Source organism: Babesia microti, chromosome IV (assembly GCF_000691945.2).
Source record: "Babesia microti strain RI chromosome IV, complete genome".
NCBI lineage: Eukaryota > Apicomplexa > Aconoidasida > Piroplasmida > Babesiidae > Babesia > Babesia microti.
Genome location: NC_034969.1, coordinates 46,743 through 68,272, shown reverse-complemented (window position 1 = coordinate 68,272; position 21,530 = coordinate 46,743). Strand labels below are relative to the sequence as shown.

Sequence of the window (21,530 nt, the reverse complement as noted above, 5' to 3'; positions counted from 1 at the left end):
AGAATAATTGGATTTGGGATAGTGTGCTTTTTGATGCATAACTACGGTTCCCTTTTGGACATGCCTGAGACAATTAAGATGGCCTAACGTGCCTATATTAGTACCCCATAGCAACACTTTAATTTTACTAGTCAATATGTTATACGGTATGTCATCTAGTTCATAAGTTACAATAATATATCACTCAACAGTAATTAGTGAATGATATGTCGCGTTTTGCGTTACTTATATTGTCAATCATGTGGTTATGAGTTAAATTTCTGCTTATACATTGTCGTGTCAATTGTTACAGTTATATGTCGTTATTTGTCCAACATTCCACTCATAACTTTAAATAATATTTTATTATAATTTATTATTGCATACTTCTTCAAGTAATTGTTAATTTTTAATATAATTTCAGTGGGTAATTCTGCTTGGGCTGTAAATTTTGTGATGAAAATTCTTCTTGAGTATTTAAGTTTTTAAAAATTATTCATATATTCCGAAACTGATGTAGGTGCAATAATTGAACCTGGAAAATCGGTGACCCCAAAAAATGAGCTATCCAGTGTGGTTCACATATCACAACTGTGCTTGGATGAACCTAGTGAGAATGGGAAGACCTATGTTCAAATAAACGATGGGGAAACTTTATTCAATCTATGCGTTTTGGAAAAGGATGTGAATGAGATGGCTACAGTCGACGTGTTCTTCTCAACAAACAGCATTTCACTAACCACTAAGGGTGCAAAAAACAACGTCCATGTTGTGGGCTATTTTGAACCTGATGAGGCTGGTGGTTTAATTTCGGATTCAGATGAGGTTAGTCCTTGTATATTTTATTTCTAATTATATAATGGTGTTGTATAATTACTAATTTTTTATAAATGTTTCGTACATAATTTGTATACATTGTTTAAATTTGTATAAAAGGACTGTTTGTTTAATTGTTTTACTTACAGCATTGAATAATATTTTTGTGATTAAATATAATGTATCATTATGTGTGCAAATTTATGTTTTATATAATGCTATTTAATTGATACTGTATTATGTAGTTTGAGGATGAAGAAGACGACGAGGCGGAGGTAGATCAGGATGATGATGATGATGATGATTTTGATGAGGGGAGCGAAGATGAGGAGAAAAGCTCCAAGAGAAAGGGTGGCAAAGGCAAGAATGACAAAAATCCAAAAAAACGTATGAATAGAGTTATATAGACAAGGTTGAAGATGATTATGAAAAATCACTCTGTGATTATCTCAAGAAGAATGGGAAAACAACCCTCGCGTTGTTGGGATCGAAGGTCAAGAAGCCTGTTGGTCTGAACGTTAAGATTGGGCAATTCCTCAAGGAGAGGTCCAATATATTCAAAGTCAACGGTGATTCTGTGTCACTGGTATAGCTACACAATTATAGCTAACTCATGGAAAATATTAAATGTAGATAGGATGGCACAAGATAACTGGTAAAAACACATTTTAATTTTTTGCACGGTCATAGCCAAATCACATTTAACATATCCGCGCCCACCCAGATGGTATTTCAATCGCCTAGTTTAATGTATTTGTATTTGTATTTGCATCACATATATGCCCTGCGGTTTATATCCAAAGTATAATGTATGGCTTCAAGGCCTAATAGTTAAATTGTATAAATTATATCCATCCATTAATATATTAAATACGCGATATAATGAATCGTATGCCGGATATGTATCATTGGTATTATTGTTTAGATTAGTCGCATAGACTTACCTACAGACTATACATTGGATATACACATGTGGCGCATAGAGTGAGTGCATATTAATCACGCTACGGCTGGATAAATCATTGCATGTATAGTGGTTAAAGTTAGATGGTATAATAAGTATATATAATATTACAAAATGATTATACGTATAAATGTAACCAACGTAGGTTTAAATTGACGCTATGGTATGTAAAACAATAACTTCTGCTCAATCGGTAAAGTTAGAGAGTGACTACAATACAAATGTTAGGCACGAAAGAGGATAGTGGCTGTTAAACTACTAAAAACAACGCAGTTAATTGCGTAAAAAGAGTTTGGGGTCTGAAAGAACTATGCATATGAAGGCGTCACGGAAGGCCCAAGTGTTGTGATTGGGCTATGTGGAGGCAATGGATAAAGGACCCCACTGGAGTACAATAAACCTAGACATTTGGCCGGTGCCATATACTGTCTGCCATACTATTATAACACACGTAAATGACATGTTTTTTAAACGCTTATAGAATCTGTTCCATTCCTCGCCAATCAACCACAGTTATAGCTCACCCAATCGCTCATGATTCTCGACAAATTGCTCACGACTCAAAACAATTTTTATTAAAACACAATTAATCTGCTTGTACACTAAGTAAGTAGTCCTGTGGCATATCGTAACTAATTGTTAAATCGTATCGTTAAGATGGACGGAGGTAATAATGTTGGGTTTGAAGAAATTCCTCCTACTCACCCCTCAGATTTTGTTATTCCCCTGTCTAAATCTTCACTCGACTCCCATAATATAACCCCGCTAAGCCGACATGATCATCAACATAGCTTGAATTACAATGGTTCCAACGACTCCATCGATACCCTGTACGTTGGCTATGGTAAGTCTGCAAGTTTGTCCAACGAGACACTTTACCCAAGTTCTGATGCCATTACAGATCGTTTTTATAATGTAAATACCTCCTTCCGTGATAAAAGTCGTTATATTTATGACAGAGCAATATACCTGAGCAATATACAGAAGAGGAAATCATTTTCCAATACTTACATTAAAAGGGCCCAGTTTTACAAGACTAAGATCTGCTTATGGCACCTGAATGGGCGATGTTTCATGGGAGAAGACTGCAATTATGCCCATAGTTTCAGCGAGTTAAAGGAGAATCCGGATCTCAGGAAAACCACTTTATGCACCGAATTGAAGCAAAAACTTACGTGTACAAATCCTGCTTGCCCCTATGCGCATTCTCAAAAGGAATTAAGGGCAAATAATTTTCTATTCAAAACTAGTGTTTGCAAGTTTTGGAAATATGGGCGATGTCCCGCCGGTTCAACATGTCGTTATGCCCATGGGTTTGAAGAAGTGAGAAATCCCCTTGAGGTATTTAAAGGTCCATTATGTCGATTTAATAATAATAAAAGTGAGTTGTCAACGTCCCAAAATTCGTTTGGAACAAAGAGTATGTCTCCAATGTTACACGCTGAAAATTTTGCTCAGGAATCTGTCCAGGAACACTGGAACCAAAACGATACGATTTGTAGAATAACTCTCCAATCAACAGATACAGAATCAGATATATACTCTCGTATGATTTAATCGATGTGTATGGATTGTTCATGGTTTAGTAATTTGTTGGAACAATCGAGATACGACAAAGTGTAAAGTTATGTGAACAATTTGACATTATTGAATTTTTTGCGGAACATGCAAAGTTTATTAATGACCCTGAAGTTTGTCGTTATTTTTACAGATTTATACTCTAATTATAATATGATCCAATTTAATTTGTTTCATTAGATAGTCATTATTCCGTTCTGTGCGTACGTACAGGTGATCCTGTAACTTCGATACTTTACATTGATCATAACTTTTGAAACACAAAAGCTCATTAGTTACCAGTATAGGATGAAATATTTTTGCATTTATTTACAATTGGCATACAAAGATGAAGCTTATGTTATTAGGGAAATATGTAATTATTTGGTAGTAATTAATGTTGGCGAGTTAATGCTGGGTGGCCAAATTTTGTGAGGAATTGTGACATAGGTAAATAGTAACATAATTTCCAACGATTAATAGGGACTATCAGTTAATTTATAGTAATTGTACAATTTAGCATTCGAATATATAGTACGGTTTATAGGGTTTCAAAGTTATCAATAGTTTTCAATTTTAGTAAAAATTAGCTAAAGTATATAGTATATCAGTTTAGACAAAATTGTTCAAATTGAAACAAATAGTATATTTATGGTATAGGAACTCAATTTAGATTGTATTTCTGAATGATTTGATGAATGTTTAAATCTATGAGTACCTAATTATTTAATTAATGTCTAAATTTTAAATATATAAATCAGAGCGAATGTATAATTAATATATGTAACATTGGCATAAAATCTAAAAAAACATAATTCTATGATTATACATTGGATTTTTTAATGTGTATTGGTTATTTTTGTTGGATGCTATCTATATAGCTAGTTAGATTTTTTGTGATATGTTAATATTGTAATTTCCTTGGAATGCATCGGTTGACATAATAAACTATAAATGTGTGTGTTCTAAACTTTGTTTACCTATATTTGTGGTAAAGATGTCTCATTTGTGGCTTTTTTGTATTTATAGGTTAGCAAGTCGAAATGTGACTAATACATCATCAACTGTTTCCAAATTTTACGATAAACCCAACAAGTATTTGAAATAAAACTGAAATTATTAAAATCATTGTAGTATGAAACCAATGCATTTAGCTTAAAATGTGTTCAAGGGCATATATACTAGCAATACGATTACATATAAGCAACATTGTTGATTATATTCAACTTAATCAACATCCTTATTGGATGTAGAAATTAGGCAAACACACATCTAGCTGTTGATATTAGAGTATGTTTATTGAAATATTACTAAAAATACCTAGAAATGGCGTAAACATGTGCAGATTGGATTGTATATTTAGTTTGAAATTAGCCAAGAAGCAGTAACAAGCATAAAATTTGTAATTTCACAAAATAACGGAGAAATATAATTTAACTGTTTTATTATGTTATTTGCCATGAAAAAATTGGGAATTTGCCTCTGATTTGGTACGTTGCAGGTGCATATGTAAACTGGTATTTTAATGGTGGATGTTTTAAGCGCCTAAAAATACACTAGTGAGTGCCACTCAGAGCTAGGGTAGTCATTTTTTTATTGTCAGATTAGATGAATTCTGTCAATAATAAATCTAGACAGTAGGTGAGGGTACAATGAACGACGCGGCATAGATGCCGTAAAACAAACGTTAATTGGAGTGTATAATCAATTGTTAAAATGATGCATTTGTCAGAAATTGCATAATTTTATGGTGTATTATAGTTGAATTGAGAAGTGTTTGTGTGTTTTAGATGGTTTTAAGTGAAAATTTCATGTGTTTATGAAAGAAATGTAATTTTATCCTGTATATTGATTAAGTAAAGTATTATTAATACATACAAATACAGTGAATTGATTCTTAAATCACGAAAAACGTTGAATATTTAGTTGCTATGCAAAACTTATAGCGCAAATGTTTATAATTGCTACAGATAGTTAAAGAAAATAGAGTGGGGGTATATGATATGGAGGACGCTGAGGTCCGTCTATTCAGGTGCCGCCGTACTTGCTGTGAGATGTTGGAAGACCGTGGTTATTTCATTCCAATCCAAGAAAAATTGGAGATTCTTTCCGAGTTCAAAAGTCGCTACGAAATGTATGACAAAATGTAGGCGCTGCTCTCATTTAGCCGGTCCAAAATGTTGTTGGTAGCCTCAATGAGAAACGATCCAAACGATAAGATCATTGTTTATTTTGCCGATGAGACAAAAAAAACGGGAGTTAAACCGATAAGAGAGTTAGTACCCAGCTTACGTAGATTGACGGAGAGGATGGAAGATCATGGGATTCATCGGGCGATACTCGTTACCCAAAATGTATTAACTCCCTTTGCTAAAGAAGTAAGTGCGACATGATTTAGGCAATAAGCGAGGCAGCTCCAAGGAATATCATTGAAAATTTTATGGAAACAGAATTGTTGGTCAATATAACAAAGCATGAATTGGTGCCCAAGCATGTGCCGTTAACTGCTGAGGAGAAGAGGAATTTACTACAAAGATATAAAGTCAAGGAGAGTCAGATTCCGAGGATTCAATCTGCAGATCCCGTCGCTAGGTATTTTGGTTTGGCCAAAGGGCAAGTATGTCATTTGATATATATATATATATATATATATAATACTTTTTAAATGAATGTTTTGTATTTATTTTCACTAACATAAATGTAGCTAATTTAGGTTGTAAAAATTATTAGACCCAGTGAAACTGCAGGTCGTTACGTCACCTATCGCATGTGTTTCTGATGGGATTTACTTACAATATTCATTTATTATGCGAGTTTATGCAAGAATAATCACAGTTGTTAAAGATTACTCAACATCGTTTGATTAATTTTGTATCCCATATACAAATTCTTCCGTCAATTCCTGATGTGAATAAAACGTCATTTGTGGTATCTACTGCAAGATCTGTAACAGTAGAGCTGTGTCCATGGAAGATGATTTTTTCAGCAAAATTAACGGGATCCAGAACTCGTACAGTGCCATCCCAACAAGTCAAAATTAACAGGTCTTTGTATTTTAAAATATTCCCAATGCCTACATTTGCTGGTTGCGAGTAACTTTTCATCGCATAACATTTATCAACATTTCCACCATTTGCCGAGTATAATTCACCTTCGGCCGTACCAGCATAGATAATGCCATTGAAAAACTCAACTGAATGTATTGGTGCAGTTGTACTTATGTAAATTGGGTCGGTAATAGGGCTATCCAATTTCCTTATATCGAAAGTGAAAAGGGAACCTATTTCATATGATGCGATAAATTGAAGGTCTGTAATTCCTTTTAGAACATGTAATGAGCCCAAATTTTTGTCAGTAGTAATTTTTATATTGTATATTTGAGTCAAATTGTTATGGGCACTAGAAATGATGGATATGTCACCGTGTATTTGTGGGTTTGGATGTGCGATAATTGAATTGTCGCCTAGAAGCACAAATCTGGCAAAGGTGCAGCTTTTGGAATCTGTACGTTTCAAAAAAGTGTCAACGTTTACCGTTAAAAGGGCTAGTTCCTCCTTTGATTGAGAAACCAGACAATTGTTAGCAAATTTTACATTGATAATCCCAGTGTCTAGTTTGGTGCTACGCATTTGAGATTGTAAGTCTAGATCCCAAGTAGAGATGTAGCCCATATTGTCTCCAGTGATCAAAATGTCATTTTTGATATCGATTGCATTTATCCCGTAGCGGTTAGATAATACACATGCAGGGTTGTAGCAATATTCCGATGAATTGGAAGTACCAGCGATATAAGTCGGTAGCATCCAGTTAAATGGTGTCAAATATATTTATTTTGTGTAAAACTAAATTTGAGCCACATTCCGAAAAATTGCCAGCAGATGGTATATGTGATCGTGAGATTCTATGTAGGGTAGACCATATAGTATCAGTTATAGGCTCAGTCGGTATGTGGAAAGCAGGCTATATTCAGTCGTAATTGTGTATATTGCACTATATAAGTAAAATGCCTAATTTAAACATATTTGTGTGTTAGTATCACTTTGAAAATTGTGACATGTACACTAAAGGGTACAAGTGATCACGATTAACCCTATTAATATCTCAGATCAAAGAATGTGTCTGTAAATTTTAAGATTAACGACTAACCCATATAATTAAGTTAGAAATTGTCCTGCAATGGATGAAAATTCAGAGGCAGTTTTTGAGTATCTGGAACGGTCTCGTGAAGCCCTTTGCCGCAACCCATTTGATATGGCATTTTACGAAAAGGCAATAAGAGCATCCAGGTTAAGTGGAGAATTGGAATCTCTTAGGGAATTTCGAAATATGTGTGCTGAATATTGTGCAGTGGATGAAAATTTTTGGCTCGAATACATCGAAGACGAACGCCGTTACCTAGGCTCCACAGGCAAGCTTAATGAAGAAGTTCGTAAGCTTACCAATCTATTCGAAATTGCCGTAGTAAATTGCCCATCAACCGAACTATGGAATAGCTACAGCAAATTCCTATTTGAGGTTTTTGCAATGGATGAACAGGACCTAGTGACCCTAGGGGATATAAGAAATGTGTATGAAAGGTCTCTCGATGCACTAGGGCTGCATGCCTTGGACGGTCCCAGCCTCTGGGCCTCCTATAGGCAATTTGAAAGCACATTACTGAGTTCTCAATTGGCCAGCAATAACACAGCTGCAGCCTCAGAACAGGTTAAGCGTGTTAGGCAATTATTCCTTAGGCAACTAGAGCTTCCTCTGGGTGGATTACCGGATTTGTTGGACGAGTACAGGGTATGGGAGGAGGATCTTCCCCAAGAATTCAAGCATACAACAACACTAGCAGAGAACGCCCATCGGGTTGGGCACGTTGCCTGGGAGGCGAGAAAGGGATTTGAAATGAAGGCACAATCGGAGATTGACGAAATAGCAGAGCCATTTGCACTCGATCATGTTTGGGCACAGTACATTCTATTCGAAAAATCACAGTGTCCCATCACCCAAAGAGTAGATCCCAATAGAGGCGGAGATTTATATAAGGCATGGGCTGCGCGGGTTTGTGTTATATATCACAGAGCGCTTGAGTACCTTGGTTTCGCCAGGTGGGACCTGTGGGTTGAATACTTTGACTTTTGTTCCACTCAGCTGCATGATTCGATTAAATCTCTTTGCGTTGCTAGACGAGCTTGCAGGCATTTACCGCGTGTTTTCTGCCTTTGGCTGATGCAAGCACAGGCTCTGGCAACTTCCGGGGCCCAAATACGCGATATTACAGCGTTGATCGGCAAGGTCAACATAGCACTATCAAATCCTAGCTGTGTATCAGACGTGCTAATTACCGTCAGTGAGATTTCTCCCAAGTTGCGATCCATCCTTGAAAAAATTTACATAACAAAGGAGGTGGACCCAGAGGATATTGATATTGGAAGCGGTACAATGGCGTTTAGAATTGAATTGTCATCTATGGCCCCTAAAAATTTGCAGTTATTTATGGCGCATTTGGTGGAGTGTAGAGCCTGTACTGGTGAATTTTGGCCCACGCTGGAAAGGCTGGTTGCATGCGGAATAAACTGTCCCAAAACCTGGTCTGTTATTGCGAGATCTTTGTATAAACATTCTTTGGGTGCAGTAGATGGAGGATTTATTGACATAGTAGCCACGGCGGAGAAGCAGTTCGGCCCTGATTTTACCAGGTTTGCGCAATCAATTAGCACTGGTATACATGATATTACGCCAGCAGATCTAGCCACTATCGTATATAAGATGGGTTTTAATAAATTGATAGGATCCGTCTCAGTTAATGATGCTGATAAAGCAGTAAAGGATGGTGAAACTATCGCACAGAACAATTTGAGGATCGAGTTGCTTTGCAGTGATTTTGTGCGATTTTCAAAAGAAATAAATTGTGATAAAGCTATACGCGTGTCCAAATTAATGAGTGGGTATGGTATACATAGAAGTAGCGCAAGGGCCATATCATCGTCTTTACACTGGGTTCAAGCATTCAGGATGAAAAGGCATAAGCGCCGCAGGCGCCTAGAATCTGAATCTGAAAACAGTTCTGACGGAAGTCAAGCTGGATCTAGGCACATAAGGTACCTGGATCAATCCGGCTGGTATGGCTCTCCCTGTATATCTCCCGTTGTTCGCTCCCGATCTGCCTCCCCCGAAACTTCAGGGTCTGGATCTCCCATCCAACCCCTAAGCCCAGTCATCGCCCCTAGACAGGTTGAACGGGTCACCAGGGCCACTTGGTTTGGCAAGGAATCAGTTGAACCATCATTGGCCCCGGCGGTAATACCCTCAAAAGATGAGCAAGATAGTTCACATGTGCAATATAATAATGAAATGGGCGCTGAGATCAATCCTCCTAAGATGGTAGTTGTGGATAGACGCACCGATGATTCTATGTCCCAACGTAACACTTTATACGTAACAAATGTGGTAATTAGTGCTACTAGCCTGGACATTGCCAGGCACGTGCTTTCTCACGGATGTCAAGGGCTAGTGGATGTAAGGTTGGGTAAGCCAAGGCCGGGGCAGCAGGTGACCTTTGCATATGTGGAATTTTTGGATATTGATTCCGCCAAGAAGGCTAAATCAAAGCTTAACAAGACTCTTTTATCGTCTCTACCTCTCATAGTGCAGATGTCAAGGCCGAAGAAGACATCTCCAGCTTACATGCCTAATACCCTGTTCTGCAGCGCCTTTAACATTGGTATTCCATTGGTGAGGGAGAATCAGGGTCGTATAAAGGATGCAATCCTGACTCTAATTCCAAATTCAACGGCTGTTATAACTATTAGGCTAGTTTTGAATTTTGATAACCCCATGGAGTTCAAAAACTACTGTTACATTGACTTTGATACATCTATGGACGCCACTGAGGCCCTATCGCTTAACTTGATGAAACGACTTGTTTCCACATCTGAAATAATACTCTCCAGATCTTTACGCTCTGAAAAGCCATCGTTGGATGGGGGAAAGGCTGCAAATGACTGTGTCGTCGAAGTTTGCACCGATACCACTCAAACCAGATCGACATGGCGTATTTAAGGGCCATAATTTCGTCTAGAGGCCCTCAATTCTATGCGTTTATGGCTGTTGACTGGAATCCCTCTCAGCCTCGAAAAATATGCTGATAATAAAATTGTACAGGTTTATGTGAATATTGATCTGTTGTGGGTTTTTATTCAGAGTAAATTTATTAGAACACCATTGTTTGAGATGTAGAACGTTCTACATCTCAAACAACAATTACGTACATCAACTTTGGGTCTCAATTGGATTCTGTAAATTAATTATCTGCAATATATTAATGTGTAACAGTGTAAAATTGTAGGACGAGTAGGTTAATTATCAATGATTATCGTGCATATTTATTAACACTTTATGTAATGGTATTTGTTAATTGCCTTCAGTTGGAATTTCTAGCCAGGCTAAATTGGGTCTTTGATTGTAATTGTTCATTTGAGTCATTTTCCCATTACTTTATCGGAATAAGCTCTGCTTATTATGCGATTCGTTTGGCGTGCAAACACTGTATATCGATTGGATGTAGAGACGTCCATTTACAACAAATAATTGCATATGCTATGTAACCTATCTAAGAGGACAATCACGTGATAAAATTTTAGCCATATTGCCCATACTGCCGTGGAAATATATGTTTTCTTAGGGCAAGTCTACATGGATGAGTAGTAGTAATCTATTATTTACATTAAAATAATTGGCTAGCAAACTGCCAGTACATTAAGTCAAGTTAATCGGCGAAACGACGATTGATTTCAATGAATTTGCGCCAGTAGATAGAATGCACAGCAAGTTGTTGGTGTGATCATTAATCTCTTCACCTTGCACGCCTTCATTACGTCTATTTGCCCGAGAAGATTTAAGTTTCAAGCAAAAATTACCAGATACCTTACTAATGGGTATAATTTCCCCGACCGTCTCTTCCAAATGTCCCCAGCGGCCCATTTGACACAACTCAAATCTGGGAGCCACTGATTCATCCAGTAAGAATTGCTTATTGTTTTTATTGGTGGGATATTTCTTGGGCATAACAGACGGTAAATCCATAACATCCGTGATTGTCCTATTCCACACAACGATTTTAATAGATCCAAACATGTCTTTGCTTAGACATACTATGAAATCATTATTAGTGCCGGCAAACCTAGCATATTCATTGTCCGATGTCAATGTAAATCCCTTAAATTTCTCGGCAAATTCTAACCCTATGCCCTTTTTCACTAAAAATGTCCTTATCCTATTGTCAAGTGTTGTCGCACACAAGTGATTTCCATCCTCAGACCATTCAATGCCACTAACAGGGGTACCCCCCGAGTATTTACCACGGCGATTTCTGCAGGCAAACTGATTTAGCAAATTAATCTCCCTGTCTATAGAATACAGACTGACCATTCCAGTGTCTCCGCCTATGGCAAAATAAGATCCTGTGGGTGAAAGACTCAGGCATGTGAGATTTTCGTAAGTGTGGGTTGACTTTTTAATTTTAGTACGGAATGAAATAGATTTGTCATTAGGCTTTGGTTTAGTGCTAAATGGGATCCCAGATGGTACTAGAGTCTCTAAACCACCAATAGCCCCTGAATTCCATAACTCTATAAAGCCATCCTTATATCCAATCATAACATCGTTAGCCATTGCCATTCCGCGGCCAAATATAACAGAAATAGGTTTATTGAGATCAAATTCATCTACCGTCAATAACCTGATTCTGTTGTTGATTAGTATCCACAATTTAACACACATATCCTCGCCTAGAGTAATTATCATACATTCGCTGGTACCAGTTACCAAGGCCACTGTTTTGGTGTCAATTGCCAATATTTTACCGTTATGCGCATGTACACCTGCAGTTGGAGTCTCAGCTGCATCATCCCAATATTCATACGTAAATTTTGAATTGGTATTATGACCAACAAAATCCCATATCAATAAAAATCCAAGGTCCGTTCCAACAGTCATATAGTGGCAATTTGAAGTGATAGATGAACAACAAGCAACACCAGTATCTGGAATACCTGCTTTTTTTTCGCTATTAAGGGTATTTTGTTTGGAAATTGATGGCTTTTTAGTGTTTGTAGGACCCTCTACGGGCTTGGAAACTGGCGGTTTTACCAAAGGTTTGGTAGATGGGCTTTCTTTCACCCTATTCGACTCACTTAGACCTGAGTTTGATTTTAATGGCATGCTAGGTGTTGTACTCTTTACATATGGTCTAGGACTAACTAAGGGTGATGTTTTGACATCAGTTTTCATGCTTCCCAATGGCTTGCCTTGAAAACTGGGTAATTTGGCAGGTAAAGTCTTATTTAGGCTGGATCTTGATAATTTTGGACTAATCTCCGGTGGGATTGAGGTGAAACGGCTCATCTTGGAAGACTTGTCCTCTATGGCATTTGAAGGGCTTTGATTTAAACTCTCCTTAAAAGCAAAAATGCTTGGTGAAAGCGATTTAGCCATATCGGGGACATAGTTCTCAATGGCCTTGTAACTAAGATCATCTTCCAGTGAAAAGTGCTCCTGGTCATCAATGGCATTCGCAACTTTCTCAGTGCCAATTCTAAATTAAACAGTTATTAATCGGTTGCCAACTCAATTACACGCACGCCCTACCCAAATTTGACAGCCGATTTTCTTTTAGACATATTTTTAGCAGTATCACTATCCGTATGGAGCGATTTAATGCTCATTGTGCCAGAACGGGATGAACCTGGTGATGTTTTTAGCGACATTTCACCCTTGCCCTTATTAACAGATGGTTTTCTGTCGCTCAACTCTTTAGTTTTGCTATCAGAAATCGAATTTACTGAAGATCCGGGCAAAGCATTCACTATTTTGCTAGAATCTTCAAGCTTAGCTGTGCTTCTCATCGAATTGGTTCGTGACATAGATTTCCTGCCTAAATCAAGAGCCATATTACTTTTTAAATCCATTGACTTAGAACCAGAAGGCACCAATTTTGTGTCTGTAGCGCTTACAATATCCGTGTTTTGCTAAATTATACTTGGATCTACCGGAATATTCCCTGGTATAGAAGCATTGAGGCTGAAAATACTAGATTGTCTCTCACCGTCATCTATAGCATTTCCCCCGCTATTATCCTCAATATACAGCGCAGAATTGTCATCCAGATTTGTCAAACGAGATTTTCGGCCTAAATTATACGATTTCATACGCTCAAGTCCTGGAACCGATACGGCTGATGGTTTGAGCACTGATTTGAGAGAAAACTCGCTAGCCCTAGTCGGTGCAATGCTTGTCCTACCGGAGGCTATTGACCCCAATTCCTTAGAGTTCTCCAGGGCATTTGCATTGCTGTTGTTCCTAGAAAGCGATTTATTTGACATTCGATGAACCAGTTCCTTTATATCCCCACCCAAAGTGGCAAGTCTGCTCCTAGAGCTAGCTCTTGAGGAACCTTTGAGGGCCAATTCATTGTTATCTCCAGCATTGGAATTGACTGTTGATAATCTTGTCCTGCTAGGAGATCTGCTAGTTGCCCTAGATAATGTTCTGCTATTATCCAAAGCAGGCATCGTTGTATTTCGACTGGGAGATCTGCTAGTTGCCCTAGATAATGTTCTGCTATTGTCCAAAGCAGGCATCGTTGTATTTCGACTGGGAGATCTGCTAGTTGCCCTAGATAATGTTCTGCTATTGTCCAAAGCAGGCATCGTTGTATTTCGACTGGGAGATCTGCTGGAGGACCTAGCCAATTCCTTAAGGCTGCTGGTTCCAGTCCCAGATATGGCAGACAACCTAGTGCCACCGGAGGCCATTGACTGATTATTCAGTGCTAATTCGTCGCCATAGATGGATTTTTTTATTGATGCAGCGGCATTTGAGGCACTATCTTGGATAGCAGATCCTATTCGTGAGAAAATAGTCTTCTTGCGCGAAGGGCTGGAATAGCTATTGTAGCCACCTTCAAAGGGCATCTCCTCCAAATACATGGATTCGTTATTTTGAATATCTTCAATTGATACGTCTTCCAAAGATAAGTGGGGATATTCGTTAAACTCCTCATCCCCTTCGCCATTTGTGAAATCCAGATTCTCGTACTCCATGGCGGCGCAGGCCAGGCAGGGCACCTTTGGCAAAAACTTTGATTTGTAAAGTATGTAATGGTACCTATATGGTAGCACACGTTTTATAAAATGTGAATTTTTAAGGGGTGTTTTGATGCCATATTTTCTTGGGTTAATTTGGGTCTTATACCCGCCCATAGTTTCACATGCATCGTAGCAGAAACAGCGCGATGTATAATCTCCATTTGGATTATCACATTCCTCAATCGAACAACTTTCGTATCTATGGTATCCATTGTTGTAGTTAGCATAGCTAGTGGACCTGTCTGACGTGAGCGATGATGCATCTGATAAGTTGGTTATAAAGTAATTGGTGCGTGGAACGTATTCGTACGCATTTGCATACTTTGTTTTTTTACCCCCCCTTATGTAGCTGGGTATGCTGGAACTATCAGATGTGAGCGAGCTTAATGATCTTTGGCAGTGATTTTTCTTAAACTTAACTCTGCGGTTATCACTTCTGCTGAAGCCATCATTACAATTCTCATAAATGTATGATTTTTCCAACTTATAGCTACTCATGACACAGCAGAAGATAATTCAGTTAAATATTTGACAATGTGTAGATAAATTAGCCAATTTAGTTGGTGTTATTGACTGTCTGTGAAAATTTCAAATATGATTTCGCGGATAAAAAAATCATCTCAATTACTAGATCTGAAAACTGCATTATTGAATTTTTTAAACAGAGGTTTTAAAGGGTGAAATTGAACTGCATTTAAACACCACACATTATGATTACAATATATGGTGTAATCAAATGTCTAGCGACCTTAGTGTGTGGCATAGATCCTTTGACCCAAGTGCCCTATTGGCTCTAGGCACTAAAAATTTTGAAAAATTAGCGAATGAGAACCCGGAATCAATCTCATCGTTTAGAGCTTCTGGTAATTACCTAAATGCATTTTACGATGCCCTAGAGGAATCCCTGAAACAATTGCCCACTTCATTCGATACACAAGATTCTTACCAAGATTACCAATTTAGGCAGCAATTACTCATATATGTTAGAAAAATTAGAACTAGTAAAGTCTCTCTAAATAATTTTTCCCATTTGCAATACTTGTTGCCTTGGGATTTACAACCATTAAGGCACCCTAATACTAGTTGCGGGGAGGATCGACTAAAAAATTGTAACCATTGTGTAATTTAGTGCTAAAATATGAGATATCACAGGCAAAATTCCTATCTCAATCCATCAAAAGGCATTACGCCGCTCAGTTTACCGGTCAAGCTGTTCTAAATCACAAAAAGGGACTGTGCTGGACCTTCTTATCACATGCGTACAGAAATAAATCCAAAATAGAGATTATAATTTACATTAAAAAATTGATTAAATATACAGGCCAAATTTTGCTATTCGATCTCCACTGCAACTTACTGTTGGATACGGGGCAAGACCATCAATGGGTGTACGTCAGGGGCTCTTGTATTTGCTGCTTGCGGATAGCTTAATCCCAAATTGTTTCAGGTATATCCTCAAGTAGTTTGGTAAATCGTAGTACCATTCTTGCACTATTTTTGGGCCACATGCCTCGAGCGAAAGTTGTACTTGGCGCTTTATGCTCAATAAGATCCATGAATTCTCGCCGCCTCCCAGGTCCTCGTTCTCACCGGGTGTTGGTATAGCCATTGCCCGAACTTGTTCCAATATGAATGTTAGCAGTAGTGGTATATATCGTTTGGTTGAGTCGATGATCTTCTTATTCCTCATCAACTTGACAATATCCAGTAACAATTTAACGCCATCAATACTTGATGATAATTGTATACATACCCGGATGATAGTTTTGCCAAATGCTTACATGATACGATAATGTTTGGGATCTTGTTCACCCACAAATTTAATAATCTCAATATTTGTGCTTGCGATGCGCCATTGCCATAGTTTAGCAATGAATATATACACATAAATGAATGCCTAGCCAATAATTTTGCATTGTATTGCTTAAATTTATGGGCTAGTGTAGATAAATTTATCAATATGTCACACACTACTACATGATTATGAACATTTATGTATCCTATGTGATATACGCACTCACCTATTGTACTAAGGCTGGATTTCCTCATCCTATAGTACAGCGAACAGACAATTTTACAAAAGTACACGTATATCCATCCACAGTCATACAGGTGGCAATTATTGATGATAAATTCTAGGGAATTTTTAAATGATCGTGTAACCATGTTAAATAACTCCCCCTTATTCTTGGCTGACGGATTGTAAATACCTCTTGATGCCTTTAGGACAGAATCGCATATAAACAATTTTAAAATTACGTTGGAGCGGGTATCTTGCAAAAAATTAGTACTCACAGCACTAATTATATCCTCCCCAATCTTTAAATGGTCACTTTGCATTACATTTTTAACGATATAATAAAGTGATTCATCAACATTTATAACACCATTATTTTTTGTGCAAAGTGTCAAGTATTCAATTAATGCACTAACCGATCCAACGGTAGGCCCCAAGGATAAGATGTTATTTGGTGATAAATCCAATTCATTTGCCTTTTTAAGCAGTTCTAAAGATAATTGTGGATTTATCTGCCTAGTGCTATCCATTGCAATTAGCCTTATAAATCCAATACACACGTCGAGAGATTCCTTTGATAAGCTATTATTAAGGTAACTGTGTAAATTTATACTTACTCCTTCATTGCGATTAAATTATTCTCCAACTTCATTGATTCACGCAGTAACAGTGAAATATATTTCTCCAACATCTTGTGCTTGGGTAAATTTCTAAAGATATTGGCAGTGCATGTCAAATCCAGGGCATTGATTGCGTGCAAAAACACATCTTTTCTTTTCATATGGATGCCACAGTAATTGCAATTTGTGGCTCCATGTACGGGAAACTCGAAATTGCAAAGGTGTCTAAGCAGCTGATATGTTAAAAACACCATAATTTCATCGTAGTTGGTATGTTCCTTTAAATGTACATGGAAAACGTAATTTAGCGATTTTTCAAGCAATATATAACATAATTCATCATTCAAATGGGCAAACAATAGTGATTCACACTCTCCCAATGATAATTTTATCTCATCCAATTTTTGGCATTTACTTTGACAATTGCCGCAAACCTGCTTATCAAGCGGGTAAATAAGTTCGTTGAACAAATGGCAGACAATTGTTTGTTGGAGTGATTTTTTATGTGATAATTTTTCTACAGTGCACAGCAGTACTCGCTTACACCTCATATCGCTAGTTTTGTTAAGGCATTTTACGATTCGATTCAAAACATTGCATGTAGGATTCTCAATACAGGCTACAAGCTGCGATATGCCAGACATATTAACACTATTTAGTGCAGTTGGTTCTAGTATATCACACAAATCTTTTTCACTAATCAAGGTTGTAATAAGGGCTGGATTAACTTGTAGATTCGGGTGCTCATTTAAAATTTGCGATATTACAGCCAGATTGGTCGGTACCCTTATTCCATATATGTCAAACAAATGGGCATTTGACATGTAAAGCAAATAAAAGTGTTTAACGTCATCAAGTGATAATTGTAGTGATAATTTGTGCAGTTTCTCAGACAAATTTGTCACTGGGTCTATTGCCCATAAGTCTTCATTATTAAACATACGTGTGGCATAATAAAGCGACACATGGACTAATGATAAACCACAGAGCTTTAGTTGGTATGATGCAAGCCTGGAATTAAAATTCACCAGCCTTTCTGCGGCAAACAATATATTGGTCAAGTGATTAACCTGGTTGTATCGTGTGTAACCACTGGTGTATGTGAAACAGGCTTCAATTTTCCTAATTATCACAAATAGTGATAATACAAATAAGTATACTGATGTATTTAGCAAATCATTAGTATCGATAGCCAACTCTTGCAAATTGATTTGACTTATGAATTTAGAGAAGGAGGCTAAAAAATTTCTAGAGCAGAGATTATCTTTGATATTAATAGAAAGCAAAAAGGCTGATATAAAAATCCTTAAAATGAGCACCAAGTTAATATCGTTGCTGTAACTATTCAACAATTGTACCAGTGACTCAAACACTTTGGAATTATCCGTAAAATCGTTTGCGCAATGCTGTATAATCTTCACCACACCAGGGCATAACACGAAATAGAAAGGTATATTGTGTGATAGAGTGGAGAAAAATGTATGTAAATCTCCAAGTTTGTATAAGCTTGACATTAAACCAATTAGCGTGTCCAAATAGATATTGTCGCATAATTGGATGTCATTATCAGCGTGACAAAATGAATCCAAAACATAATGTAATGAATCACTGGCGTTTGTGTAGAATTCCTGCTCATTAATAGGAAAGCATTTTGATATGAGTGAAACAAAATGTGTTAAGTCTATCTGATGTAGGTTGATTTCGAATAGGAGTTTAATATTTTTCCACACACTTTTACAAATTTCGCCATTGTTACTGTTATCATCAGCTATTTGTAGTAATAAATTGAATAATTTAAAAGGCAATTCTATCGATTTAATAATGTGCAGTGGATCGTTATCCAAGGGCACAAATGAGAATAACCCAGCTTCGTTAGATTTGCACAAAATGAGGTACAGTGACTCGAAGAAATCTATAGATTGGGAATTGGCGTTTCTACAAAATAATGCAATAATGAACGCCCCAAAACACAATTTATCCCTTTCATATTCAAACTTGGATGAAACATTCGCAGTGTCAATGTTCAATGAATTTAGGTAGTAATCGTGTATTTTGTAGAATAGATGCGATATGTTTCTCGTCGATAATTGTGTTGACCAATGCATGAGATAGTGAAATATAGAGTGTTGGTAGTTTCTAGTAGTGAAAATATCGATTTTTTGTGATAAATTTAGACACTTTAAGTAACTTTCGGTGCTGTAAAAGGTTGACATTCCCTTGTGAAACGGTGTTGATACTGTGAACAATATTAGGCTTAAAAAGTTATCTATCACAAAAAAACGTTGTAAATTTTCAATATCACATGCTAAAATCGATTCTATTGCCTTATAAGATGCCTTGGGGTTGTGTTTATCCAGTGATTTTAACAATAGATATGATAATGAAGACACCAATTGTGAATAATCTGGATCGTAAATTTTGAACTGTAAAACTTTATTTAGTGGCTTGATTAGTAAACTGGGTGCGGTTGATGGATTGCGATTGGCAATCTCAGTGGCAACGCTAGAAACCTGTTTAATGTTGGAGTCGGCATGTATGGTTATGAGCTTTAAGGGGATGAAGGGGGGAAGTTTATGAGACTTTGGCAATTTATGCAACAAAAAATTTGCTATAATTAGGGAGATCTTGTGGGAAGGAGGGTCATTACCCTTGATCTGTGCCAAAAACCAGTCCCACAGCCAACAAATCCCAGTCGCACTCATGTCGCAACACTTACCAACAAAATCCACTGCTCTATCTTCTGACCAATGGCATAAAAGTTTGGGACAAAATTCCCTAAGCACAGATATTTCCACCCTATCCATGGCAATGGCAACCACTACTAATCCAATCAGTCACAGATGTGGCCTAGACATAATTCAGGTAATATATAATAATTTTATTGATTGAATTGTAAAAACAAATAATTGGTTAGAGACATTGAATTTTGTAAAATTAGTTGTACAATGGGATTTTTCTGAGAGTGACAATTGTGTGGCATTCTACCGAGAGACCTCTACCCGTTGAATCCAACCCCTCCTTGGTCTTCCCCTTGACACTAACGACTGTCTCATTATCCGTTGCATCTGATAGTGATTTTTTAACATTTTCTACCATTTCCGAGATGTAATTTTGTAAAATAACTTTTTGCAAAATTACCACCGCGTCTATGTTGTATATTTTGTAGCCACCCTCCTTAGTTAGTGTAGAAGCGCGATCTAATATTTCACTAGAGTTAATGTTGTCAAATTTTGGAGTGTTGGGGAAGTGTTGGCCAATATCGCCCTTGCCTAGGGCCCCAAAAATGGCATCGGCTATGGCATGATACAAAACATCACCGTCACTATGAGCATCAATTTGATACTCATCACTCACAACAACCCCTCCCAACTTAAAAGTTCTGCCACAATCTACAATTTTGTGGATATCATACCCAATTCCAACTCGGCACAATCCATCATAGTAACCATTCACAGCTCTGCCTAATGAATTGTCACTTGATGATTTGGTGGAAATAATATTTTCAAAAATATTATTTCTAGGGTTAACTTTCCACTGGAAAGTTGCGAGGGGCAAGAGTGTCAGCACCACCAGAGCTATTGTGAATGGACTGCCCATCCGCACTCCAACCCATTGAAGAACCCTGTCTAGTCTGTTTTGAAGATATCAGCAGCTCAAATTTTGTGGCCTATCAATTAATTCAAAATGGACCCTGGTACCCAGCTAAATTCTGTATATATTGCATTAAACAACTCTTAGACACAATGGTATGACACTATCCACCAGGCATTTATGTCACTAGTTAATTTTATATTCATACAATTTTTATATTAAACATTCTCAATAAATATATCTGTGTCTAACGCATTAAACAATAACACAATGCGTGCCTTTGTGACATGTTTTAATTATGATATTGATTGTTAATTAATACTAATTTTATAAAATGAGTTGATTTTAGTTCGACCGTTACGTATATTCGCTAGAAAACTCAAACTGTGCTAAAGAGCAACGGGCGCTGCTAGATGCAGGACCTCCAATCAACATCATAGAGAAACATGCGTTTCCAGAGGCATGTTCTCAAGAAGTTTACCTTCTTTGGGATTATAGTACCAACACTGCTATGTCGGCCAAACTTAAAAATAGTTTGGTAAGTAATCAGTGACCCAGACTGGACAAAAGAGACTGGATTTTTGGTCGGAAAAACGGTCGATCTTCCTAGCATCATTGCAATCTGATGATGAAGCCGAAGATGATTAGACGCAATTGCCACTAGTTAACTCTACTAGTAACTTGTACACTATATATGATAACTAGTATATGTGGAAATAACTATACTATAATGAGCGTATGCAGAACTAACAAAAAGACAAATTATAACTGTTACGGTAACATATCCAATATATCTGTACTGATTGTACCTTACTCCACCAGTGGAGCCAGCGTTGTAAATTTCTAGCCCATAA

General features: G+C 37.3%; 10 protein-coding genes across 10 annotated transcripts; 6 read left to right on the top strand and 4 right to left on the bottom strand.

Annotated features, from left to right (window-relative positions):
• Positions 1 to 136: 136 nt before the first annotated feature.
• BmR1_04g05045 (nucleophosmin 1) lies at positions 137 to 1,387 on the top strand (the record flags this gene model as incomplete). The annotated part of the gene is made up of 4 exons (XM_021482339.1): positions 137 to 146; positions 500 to 804; positions 1,041 to 1,182; positions 1,203 to 1,387. 4 exons carry the CDS (start codon positions 137 to 139, stop codon positions 1,385 to 1,387), a joined length of 642 nt encoding a protein of 213 aa, XP_021337163.1.
• Positions 1,388 to 2,416: 1,029 nt separating this feature from the next.
• Positions 2,417 to 3,316, top strand: BmR1_04g05040 (cleavage and polyadenylation specificity factor subunit 4; the record flags this gene model as incomplete). The annotated part of the gene is made up of 1 exon (XM_012794161.1): positions 2,417 to 3,316. The coding sequence occupies one exon, from the start codon at positions 2,417 to 2,419 to the stop codon at positions 3,314 to 3,316; it is 900 nt and encodes a 299-aa protein (XP_012649615.1).
• Positions 3,317 to 5,319: 2,003 nt separating this feature from the next.
• BmR1_04g05035 (DNA-directed RNA polymerase II subunit E) lies at positions 5,320 to 6,095 on the top strand (the record flags this gene model as incomplete). Its single annotated transcript, XM_021482337.1, has 5 exons — positions 5,320 to 5,462; positions 5,484 to 5,591; positions 5,613 to 5,694; positions 5,715 to 5,933; positions 6,030 to 6,095. 5 exons carry the CDS (start codon positions 5,320 to 5,322, stop codon positions 6,093 to 6,095), a joined length of 618 nt encoding a protein of 205 aa, XP_021337162.1.
• A 70-nt stretch (positions 6,096 to 6,165) lies between these two features.
• On the bottom strand, positions 6,166 to 7,119 carry BmR1_04g05030 (hypothetical protein; the record flags this gene model as incomplete). Its single annotated transcript, XM_012794159.1, has 1 exon — positions 6,166 to 7,119. The coding sequence occupies one exon, from the start codon at positions 7,117 to 7,119 to the stop codon at positions 6,166 to 6,168; it is 954 nt and encodes a 317-aa protein (XP_012649613.1).
• On the top strand, positions 7,493 to 10,363 carry BmR1_04g05025 (Squamous cell carcinoma antigen recognized by T-cells 3; the record flags this gene model as incomplete). Its single annotated transcript, XM_012794158.1, has 1 exon — positions 7,493 to 10,363. The coding sequence occupies one exon, from the start codon at positions 7,493 to 7,495 to the stop codon at positions 10,361 to 10,363; it is 2,871 nt and encodes a 956-aa protein (XP_012649612.1).
• On the bottom strand, positions 11,060 to 14,946 carry BmR1_04g05020 (hypothetical protein; the record flags this gene model as incomplete). The annotated part of the gene is given in 5 exon segments (XM_021482336.1): positions 11,060 to 12,896; positions 12,950 to 13,235; positions 13,257 to 13,329; positions 13,351 to 13,512; positions 13,528 to 14,946. The coding sequence occupies 5 exon segments, from the start codon at positions 14,944 to 14,946 to the stop codon at positions 11,060 to 11,062; spliced, it is 3,777 nt and encodes a 1,258-aa protein (XP_021337600.1).
• On the top strand, positions 15,185 to 15,879 carry BmR1_04g05015 (conserved Plasmodium protein, unknown function; the record flags this gene model as incomplete). The annotated part of the gene is made up of 2 exons (XM_021482335.1): positions 15,185 to 15,557; positions 15,578 to 15,879. 2 exons carry the CDS (start codon positions 15,185 to 15,187, stop codon positions 15,877 to 15,879), a joined length of 675 nt encoding a protein of 224 aa, XP_021337599.1.
• Positions 15,842 to 19,889, bottom strand: BmR1_04g05001 (hypothetical protein; the record flags this gene model as incomplete). Its single annotated transcript, XM_021482334.1, has 4 exons — positions 15,842 to 16,178; positions 16,202 to 16,448; positions 16,470 to 17,062; positions 17,083 to 19,889. 4 exons carry the CDS (start codon positions 19,887 to 19,889, stop codon positions 15,842 to 15,844), a joined length of 3,984 nt encoding a protein of 1,327 aa, XP_021337598.1.
• A 130-nt stretch (positions 19,890 to 20,019) lies between these two features.
• BmR1_04g05000 (2-C-methyl-D-erythritol 2,4-cyclodiphosphate synthase) lies at positions 20,020 to 20,682 on the bottom strand (the record flags this gene model as incomplete). The annotated part of the gene is made up of 1 exon (XM_012794153.1): positions 20,020 to 20,682. One exon carries the CDS (start codon positions 20,680 to 20,682, stop codon positions 20,020 to 20,022), a length of 663 nt encoding a protein of 220 aa, XP_012649607.1.
• Positions 20,670 to 21,324, top strand: BmR1_04g04995 (conserved Plasmodium protein, unknown function; the record flags this gene model as incomplete). Its single annotated transcript, XM_012794152.1, has 3 exons — positions 20,670 to 20,831; positions 21,026 to 21,214; positions 21,235 to 21,324. 3 exons carry the CDS (start codon positions 20,670 to 20,672, stop codon positions 21,322 to 21,324), a joined length of 441 nt encoding a protein of 146 aa, XP_012649606.1.
• Positions 21,325 to 21,530: the final 206 nt, after the last annotated feature.